Source organism: Coregonus clupeaformis, chromosome 4 (genome assembly GCF_020615455.1).
Source record: "Coregonus clupeaformis isolate EN_2021a chromosome 4, ASM2061545v1, whole genome shotgun sequence".
Classification (NCBI taxonomy): domain Eukaryota; kingdom Metazoa; phylum Chordata; class Actinopteri; order Salmoniformes; family Salmonidae; genus Coregonus; species Coregonus clupeaformis.
Window position 1 is genome coordinate 6,647,406 of NC_059195.1, and position 10,280 is coordinate 6,657,685.

General features: G+C 39.6%; 1 protein-coding gene across 2 annotated transcripts in view; it reads left to right on the plus strand.

The window, feature by feature from the left end:
- Positions 1 to 8,033, plus strand: part of LOC121550489 (inactive dipeptidyl peptidase 10) — a 382,617-nt gene extending 374,584 nt beyond the window's left edge. For both annotated transcript variants that reach the window (XM_041862762.2, XM_041862770.2), the window contains exons 21-26: positions 54 to 108; positions 1,819 to 1,918; positions 3,893 to 3,951; positions 5,864 to 5,936; positions 6,394 to 6,467; positions 6,825 to 8,033. In XM_041862762.2, coding sequence (XP_041718696.1) covers positions 54 to 108; positions 1,819 to 1,918; positions 3,893 to 3,951; positions 5,864 to 5,936; positions 6,394 to 6,467; positions 6,825 to 6,962 — 499 coding nt within the window. In that variant the 3' untranslated portion in view covers positions 6,963 to 8,033. The remainder of the gene's footprint in view (positions 1 to 53; positions 109 to 1,818; positions 1,919 to 3,892; positions 3,952 to 5,863; positions 5,937 to 6,393; positions 6,468 to 6,824) is intronic.
- The last annotated feature ends 2,247 nt before the right edge of the window (positions 8,034 to 10,280 follow it).

The window sequence follows — 10,280 nt, forward strand, 5'->3', positions numbered from 1 at the left end:
GAGTGATATCATGCTTTGTAACTTGGGCCTCTCCTCAATATTGTTTATTTCAGATACATGTTGACATTCCCGTACATTGATCGGACACGGATAGGAGTATTTGGGAGGGTAAGAATCTATTGCCAGAATCTCTCATACTTCTAAAAGGCCACTTATTATGAAAATAATCCTTTTTTTTATTTCAAGTTTGTAGAACAATTTTATTGAAACATTGCAAAAATGCTCCATTGGGCTTCAATGGTAGGAAAATGTGTGCTAAGAAAACTTTGAAATTCTATAAAAATTACAAAGTGATGGAATATATAGTTTTATGGTATATGCAGTACATCTGAAATTAAGTCAAATTTTGTCTGGAATAGCACAATTTGACTGAATGTGACAGATTTTAAATTTTATAAAAGTACACACTCAGAGCTTCAAACTTGTATATCATACACTCTAGTTGGGGGAAACATGGGAAAGTTATGCTTCTTTTAAATTTGATAAACGTGTTATCCCACTTTGGAGACAGATAAATGACCTTGAATGATTTTCACACTTTCTAGAGAGCTATTCTTTGTTTACACCCATTCAGCATAATTCACACCCTCTTAAGCCTTAGCCCCACCCATTTCTTTAAGAATTCACATGTAAACGTGTGAGTGAGCATGGCATTGTCCTCCAAAAAGTAGTCTATTATCTCCCTCCATTGTCTCAGCCAATCATGGATCCTGCCTTTCTCCCTACAGAGCTCAGGGCTTTCTCCTTGGCTAAACTCATAATGTATTTAATTAATATTTACAGATCCCATACACATTTTTAATTAAGGCAAATTACATTTTCAAACAGCCCTACTGTGAAGTAGGAAATAACGTCAAACGCCTAAGATCCTGAATCTGATCACAAATTGATCTATCCAAATTGTAGTATTTTGCTATCAAAAACATATATTTTTTCAAGGATCAACTATTTAGTGGGGTTTCTATGTATGGAGAACATCTAATATTTGGTTCTCCTTTCTGGTTTAACTTGGAGAGATAACCTATCTTACTTCTTTACCATAATATGAATGGTCGTCAATGGCAGTATTCTGACCTCATAAACCACTTTATTTTTATTTTATATATACATTTTTGTTCTTTGATGTGTAGAGGGGACATCAATGTTACTCCTGATGTATTTGTTTGTCCATGTTTGCATTATTTGAAAGGGAAATAATCTCTCTTACTTGTCTATCAACATATGAATGTGGCCCTATGTCTCAGTGTTGCAACACTTTAAGCCCAATTATGTGTTTTTGCAACACTTACAAAACTACCTCTAGCTCTGGCTCAGAATGTTTGATTCATAAAAACATTTTTTTTTTTTGAGAACACAGGATTTTTTTTTTCAAGTCATGTACTTGCATGGATGGCTACTAACATATGCGTGTGTAGGGGACCAGTGTGGTCTTAGACGAGTGGACAGGTTTCTAATGTTTCAGGGCCTACTGATGCCACAATAATAATACTGACACAAAACAAATACTACTAAGATATACATTTGGGTCAAAGGAGATGCACTATGTAGTGTTTAACATGATTTTTTTGTTTATGACCTTTACAGAATGAAATTTAGGCAGCGTGCATTTTTGCAACCATGGGTCTCACAGGTTTAATGACTTTAGGAGAAACATACTCAACAAATTTCACTTTATTTGTTTGCTGTTCCCCAGGATTTAAAAGTTGACACGTTATTTTATTGATTTCAAAATGATAAAACGGTCCTGATTCTGTTTATTGTTCAGAAACAGATTTTTTTTTAACTTGTTTGTTTCTTGTTGTTTTGTTTGTTTTCCAGGGTTATGGTGCCTATATTACATTAATGATGCTCAAATCAACCGACAGCCTGTTCAAATGTTCAGTAGCAATGTCCCCAGTTACAGACTGGAAACTATATGGTGAGTAGAAGTTTGGAAATCCCAATGTCCCGACATTCTATTGACTGATTCCAGATATTACACTTCAAGGATGTATAGAGGGGTAGGAAAGGAAAGGAGAGGTGACTGAAGGGTTGACACCTAAGTAGGGTATTCTCTTCACATGGGGCACCATTTATGTAGGTGATTCTCCTCACATGGGGCACCATTTATGTAGGAGATAGTCCTATTTGTAAAACATTCCTCAATAAGGAATTGGATACTGTTGAAATTGTATATTAACATGATACATTGCAACACCTGAGTCACACAGAGAGACCAAATGACTGAAGATTGAACCATAGAGATCCCAGTATCATAAGAACTCACTGGCTACTTGTGCACGTTGATGTCTTAAAAACCAAGCAATTTTTCTCCAATGTGAAAGCATTTACATTGAACAAGAATATAAACGCCACATGCAACAATTTCAAAGCTTTTACTGAGTTACAGCTCATATAAGGAAATCAGTGACTGGGAATACAGATATGTATCTGTTTGTCACATATACCTTAAAAAAAAGTAGGGAAGTGGATCAGAAAACCAGTCAGTATCTGGTATGACCACCATTTGCCTCATGCAGCACGACACATCTCATTCGCATAGAGTTGATAAGGCTGTTGATTGTGGCCTGTGGAATGTTGTCCACTCCTCTTCAATGGCTGTGCGAAGTTGCTGGAAATTGGCGGGAACTGGAACACGCTGTCGTACACGTCGATCCAGAGCATCCCAAACATGCTTAATGGGTGACATGTCTGGTGAGTATGCAGGCCATGGAAGAACTGGAAAATGTTTTGCTTCCAGGAATTGTGTACAGATCCTTGCGACATGGGGCCGTGCATTATCATGCTGAAACATGAGGATAATGGCGGCGGATGAATGGCACGACAATGGGCCTCAGGATTTCGTCACGGTATCTCTGTGCATTGAAATTGACATTGATAAAATGCAATTGTGTTCGTTGTCCTTTGCTTATGCCTGCCCATACCATAACCCCACGGCCACCATGGGGCACTCTGTTCACAACATTGACATCAGCAAACCGCTCACCCACACGACTCCAAACACGCTGTCTGCCATCTGCCCGGTACAATTGAAACAGGGATTCATCCATGAAGAGCACACATCTCCAGTGTGCCAGTGGCCATCGAAGGTGAGCATTTGCCCACTGAAGTCAGTTACGATGCCGAACTGCAGTCAGGTCAAGACCCTGGTGAGGACGACGAGCACGCAGATGAGCTTCCCTGAGACGGTTTCTGACAGTTTGTGCAGAAATTATTCGGTTGTCCATACCCACAGTTCCATCAGTTGTCTGGGTGGCTGGTCTCAGACGATCCCGCAGGTGAAGAAGCCAGATGTAGAGGTCCTGGGCTGACGTGGTTACATGTGGTCTGCGGTTTTGAGGCTGGTTGGATGTACTGCCAAATTCTCTAAAACGACATTGGTAAAAAAAATGAACATTTAATTATCTGGTAACAGCTCTGGTGGACAATACCTGCAGTCAGCATGCCAAATGCACGCTCACTCAAAACTTGAGACATCTGTTGTATTGTGTTGTGTGACAAAACTGCACATTTTAGAGTGGCCTTTTATTGTCCCCAACACAAGGTGTAATGATCATGCTGTTTAAGCAGCTTCTTGATGTGCTACACCTGTCAGGTGGATGGATTATCTTGGCAAAGGAGAAATGCTCACTAACAGGGATGTAAACAACTGTGTGCACAACATTTGAGAGAAATAAGCATTTTGTGCATGTGGAAAATGTATGGGATATTTTATTTCAGCTCATGAAACATTGGACCAACACTTCACATGTTGGTTTATATTTTTGTTCAGTGTACAGAGATCACATTTTGTATAGCATTGGCAAAAGTACCACTTAGATGCACCTGAAGCACTGAAGCACTGTCTGTACCTGCCGCCCTGTTTGGAATGTATCGCTTTCTATTTAAACAGCATCAGCGTTTTCCGAGAGGTACCTTGGCATGCCATTACGCGACGACAGCAGATATCAGGTGCGTCTGCTTACCGCCTCCCTGCACTTGTTTGCCGTCAATCTTGTTTAGCTCTTTGAAAGCCGTCTCGCCATAGCATTGCTGACATGCCTGCGGTTAAGCTCCCGCAGTTACTGAGTGTCGCTACCATCAGAAATGTTTTCCCCTTTCCTTTTTTTGATGCTTCCAGAGCGCAGAGACATTGTCACTCATCTCCACGGTAACTGTGGCGCATTAACTTGTTAGATTGCACTGCGTTCATGTTTTGATGAGCTGCTGAAAGGGGACGTCTGGCTTTCCCAGACACCCCCGCGGTGTGGATCTGCCGCTGTCAAACAGCTGGTTCAGTTACACTGATGAGAGAGATGGAACTGCAGCAGGTAAAATCCCGAGAACTGCTGTTCCACTGACATGACTTCTAGACAAAATAAATAAACTAACTTGGTATACAGACAAAAAAAGGCAATGTTTATGAAGGTGACACCTAATGTTAAAAGACACAGTTCATACTGTTATGGCTTATTAACTTTATATACATGTGTTATTATAATGTGCAATGGAGTGATCGTTCATCATTTTATGCCTGATATCAATTAATTCAATAACAGTGCCTGTCAGATAAATCAAGCTGTTTATTTATGAGTGCCTGCATTTGCACAGAGAGCTAACTTAATTGCAGATTGTGCACGATAACCCTCAATCTAACTTACATAACAGTCACAACCATTAGGAATATTTGTTATCACAGTATACATAGGTGGCGTGTCCATAAGGCTTAGCTTCCCCTAAAGTAAATTTGATTAAATTGCCAAAATTATATAGCCTAATTAGCCTACTCCTGTCTATACAGAAATAGATAAAATAATTTAAAATAGGCTACTACCCCAGAAAGCATGATTTGACCACACAGAATCGTTAGCTTCCCTCCCCCAAAAAAAGAGAAGCTGTGGATTGTTTAAAATCCCATTGCCTACAGTCGGAAGGGCCCGGGCAGCGTGTGAGGCAAATAGCCTACCAAATAGATGATTGTTGAGTTGCGACTGTCAGTGAAAAGTAGAGGCCCAGCCAGGCATATCGCAATATTTCAAAATACAATCGCGGAAAAACATAGTTTGGAAAGCAAATGGCTATTGCTATAAAGAGAAGACAATGAAAAAACTATAATCTGTCTTTTAATTATCAAAATATTCAACTTGAGCAAACAGTATAGCCCATCTTATTGGCAGCGGAGAGCATTGGCCATGTCCACAGTGAGTGCGCATATTCACTCTTTATCATTGTTGGGTCAGTGCCACTTGAAAGTTTATTTTTGGACAATTATTTCCTCCTCCAGGTTAGATGGACATCATATTTGTGTTTCCCCTTTTCGTAGGCCTATTATATGGATCAGACAATGTTGTTTTTATTGATCTGTTTGTCAGTGTCAGCAGAGTAGGCTACCCTGTAGTTTTTATTGTATTAAAAAAGATTATTCTTATATCTCCAGTCATATAGCAGAATTATTTCCTGTGCAAAGAAAGGACAAGAAACGTATCTGATATAGCCTATAGCCTAGGCCTACTCTGTGCCACTACGTGCTCAGCCATGCATTGAACAGTCTTTTTTGCGACCAGTGATTGAGTTATATTATTAGCCTAAATAATGAATATCCAATCTACTCATCACATTAGGAATAGTAGGCTATCTTACATAAGTCTGAAAATGAGATGATGCACGGAATGCTTTATTATAAAGTTGCATTTTTATGGTGACAATTAGCTTCCCCAAACTAGAAAATCATGTGCCGCCAATGACAGTATCCATACATCAGTAAGAAAGTACCGTCTGTACCAATACACTCTCACTAGGAATTCCTCTTGACCTTCCCTTCTAACAATATGCCAGCAAACTATTTTTATGACTCATAACGCTTCTATGGATGGCTCTGTTGCAGTTCTCCAGTGTGTTGCAGAACGTCCAGCCACTGAGGGAACAGACTCTGATGCTTGTGCACGGCACAGCAGATGGTGAGTGACTAACTAACAGAAACCACGAAAAAGACCTCAGCATTGATCTGGGGTCAGTTTTGTAGCTGTTGTGTTATTCTTTACTTTGTATGACCAATCTACAGTGTGCTTCTTGCCAGACGGCACATAAAACAGCAATAACCTGACAATTACAAAAACTACCACAACCGAAGAACCTGTAACAAAAATGACTGATTTATTAAATATGAGTTATTGAAATAATATATGGGACATATAATACATGAAACATAGTCAATAATTGGGCCATTTCCATTGTACAGAGATTGGATTTGCCACAATAAATCTCAAATGTTTCAAGTTAGACCAACTTATATAAGGTAATTTCATCTCCACCCTGTCATGTTTTATGTTAGAATGTGATCTTGCCTCTCTTCCCTGTGACGATTCAAGGAGAATTCTGCTAACATTTTTTTTTTTCTTCTTCTGCCTCTTTCAGCCAATGTACACTTTCAGCATACTGCTGAGCTCATCAAGAACCTTGTGAAAGTTGGAGCAAACTACTCAATGCAGGTATGGAGAAAGTAATTGCACACTGTACTGTAGTATACAGGTACTGTATAGTGTGCAGGTACACTAGGTACATGAAGCCATAAGCATACTCAAGCTATGGTTGCTTTGAATGTATACTAGCAAAAACAAAACTGAGGTGCCCTACCCTATGTACAGTATGTTACTGCAGTGTATATAGTACCTTAACCATAGTGTACCACCAGCTACTGTGATGAAAAGAGAGTAATTACACACATCCATACAGTAGTGGTATAAAGAAATAGGATTAAACGCTTTTCACCAATGCTGCTGTGCACATGTTGTGGTCATGTTGTGTTTATGTTGTACTCATGTTGTGCTTATGTCATGGGGTTCTAGCTCTATCCAGATGAGGGTCATTTCCTGTCCCAGCGGAGTCGGCAGCACCTCTTCGCGTCGCTCACCAACTTCTACAGGGAGTGTCTCAAGGAAGAGATCCTACCACTGCCCGATGATGATGATGAGGAGGAAGAGTAGGAGTATGATGTGTTGGGGACCTTCGGCAGGACTTTGGCAGGACTTCCTCTCTGTAAACATTTGCTGAAGCCTGCACTAAAGGCTGGTGGCTTTTGGACCAAGTGTTAAGACAGAGGTGGACAGTGAGAGTTGCTGATGCTTCTAGTGTGTGTGTCTGTGTGTGTGCGTGTGTACATTAGATAGTTTGTGTTAGTTTGAGAGAGAGAATTTGATAGTGTTTGTGCGTGTGTCTACGTATGTACGTTTGTGTGTGCATGTGTTTGCAGTCAGAGAACTTCCAAGGACACCTGTCAAAGACAATGGAGACTGGCATTGTCGAGACTACAAGCTGGAACTCTCACGTATCCAAAATGCCACTTCAATCACCTTTCGGCAAAGCACATAGCAGACTGCCTCCATCTTCGAAGGGGGCCATGAGGGTTGCAACATCCACACTTGCAAGTGCATGGTTCTTTTCCCGTTTCAGCTTCACTAGTTTTGCAATGTTAGTCTTTGTTGTGGTAGTCATTGGGAAGAGACAAACACAGATGAAGTACCCTTTTCAATTTCACCCCCTCAATATCTTCAGAGACATACTGTATGCAATGCAAGTTCACCATCACTGTGACGTTGTCCACAAATAAGTACATAAGACCGAAAGACAACATACTGGCATTCATAGCCATTCATTATTAGCAGCTTCATACCAACCTGTGTCAGCTCAGTTCTTTGAGACGCAACATGACATAGTGAAGTCTCCAAGACAGTTAATATCAGTTATAAAGTCAGGTCATAAACCAGTTATAACTCCAGTGAGTAGAGAGTGGTCACAGACGCCATAAAATGACATTGTGTAGGGCTAAGTAAGGGGTTTGCATGTCTACAGCAGAGTGTGTACATACATATATTTTTTAGATATGTCAGATCTCGTGGATAGGTTAGTCTATGGGAATGGAATGATTTGACCTGTATGTCTTGTACATTTTTCTGTTGATTTTTCTTCCAAGGGTGGATTTTGTAATGCTTCTTCTTCTTCTTCTTCTTCTTCTTCTTCTTCTTCTTCTTCTTCTTCTTCTTCTTCTTCTTCTTCTTCTTCTTCTTCTTCTTCTTCATTTTGCTGTTTCTAAAGGGAGGGGGGGGGGAGGAGGGTGTTGGGTTATTGTGATTGTCCTATAGTGATGATTATGAATAAAAAAGCACAGAAAAACTATTATATTACCGTTAGGTATTTTGTACAAATTACATCCAACCACAGTGTTTTCAGTATTGATTGACAAAATAACAAATGATCCAGTCAATTATATTTTAATTGGTTTGTGGACCTTGGACTCACCTTTGTGCCTAGACGGGTTGAGTTGGTCATGGTCTGAAGACAAATTCAATAAGGGCCTTGAGACAGATGGTCTAGAGATATCTAGCATTGGATGCGTCTCAATCCGCCGCATCCGCCGATGTCGCACTTCCACATCTACATTACGTTGCTTTCTCCTGGCTAGGTAAATGATAATTACAAGTATATCCTATGTAACTACATTGTTCTTACATTACACTTGATTCAGTATAGCCTTTGAGCCAGGTCATAACGTAGAAATAAACTGATTGAAAATGACCTGGAGTTAATGGCAGGGTGTGCCTTTGTTACAATTGTTATTACCTGGTCCTAGCCAATTTATCAACCGTGGTATTACATGTGGCTTCAACACAAGGTATCAAGGTGATATTTTGGTTTGAGTTGTTAACAGGGTAATTCACAGGTGACTTTCAAATTAGTAATTACAAAACATTAGTTACATAGTGGAATAAGATAATATATAATAACATCAGTAGTTACAGATGTGGAATAACCTTCAGCAAGTGAATGTGTAATTACACATTCCTTGTTCCAATTGTGTAATAACTGACTCCACAAACAACCCTTTTACCATGTAATTACATAGTAAAACCTATGTAACTACTGTCGTAACGTGACTTTCATTATTGTGATGACTATTATTTATCGAATAATTACCTACTATGTTTAATTGTTACTAGATTAAATTAATCATGTAACAATGAACTCATTAGGAATTTGGGGCACCACGGGAAAAGTTGTTTAACGAGTTACCGTTTCTCTAAATTAACTCTAAAGATATCTAGATATCTCTTATCATTTATCAGTCATTTATTAATCATTTACCTCATATCAGTCTCATTCTGAAAGTTGTAGGCTCTTTAAGTCTGCACGAACCCGGGTCTTACTGATCATTCTATACCACACAAATTGATTTAATTATTTATTTACTAACTAATTAAAAATGATAACACAAGATAAAAACACGTACACGGTATAGGTAGGGATTAGAAACTTAATACAATGAAAACTGGTCGCTAGCGGACTAACACAATAAGACACTTGTTACAAAAGATGGCGAGTTAAAGAGAGAGAGAAAGAGAGGGAGAGAGAGAGAGAGAAAAAACACTTGGATACACATGGACCTACGCTCACAGTAATCCTAATACTTTGCCCCGAACTGCGGCCCGTTTGGGAAGAAAAGCAATGCATGTATTTACGTGTTGGAGGTCTTCGTCGTGTATCTCTGTTGGACCATTCATGGGAAGGGGTCGATTGGTCATTCTCTTTCGGATGGCCTTTTAGATTTAAGGCTCAGATTGTCCACAAGAGGTCATAATGTCCTTCTTCTTAGATTTCTGTTTACTTTCACTCGTTCTGGAAGTGGTCTTCTGAGGATGGCTATTCAGCTGTGTCGATGATCCCCTGTGGGGTGATGAGAGCAGTGTAGTAGACGATGGCTTGAAGAGAGTAACAGGATGGTCTCACTTAAATTCACCTTCTTAGATACAATACTTAGAACAGCTACTCAGCCGTAACATTGATTGTTAGTGGAGGCAACTTTGTGGTCTTCACCTCGTGTTGATTTTCAGGGTCGGGACCAATATGGACAAAAGCTGCAGCTTGAGGTCCGTCTAGTCTGATCTGATCATTCTTATCTCAATATTTTATGCACTCTGGTAAAGAGGGGCGTTTCCGTCATACTGACACGCTCTCTGAGCTCCCTCGGGTGTGGCTAGTTACGAGGCAAAAGTATTATCATCACTATGATTTTGTTAGAGAGCTAAAATCACATTCATTTATTCACAAAAACATTGTCTTCCTCCTTGATATTTTCTACACAACGTGAAGGGATAAAGAGTGAGGGAAAAAAGTATTTGATCCCCTGCTGATTTTGTACGTTTGCCCACTGTCAAAGAAATGATCAGTCTATAATTTTAATGGTAGGTTTATTTGAACAGTGAGAGACAGAATAACAACAAAAAAATGGAATGGGCTACAAGACCATC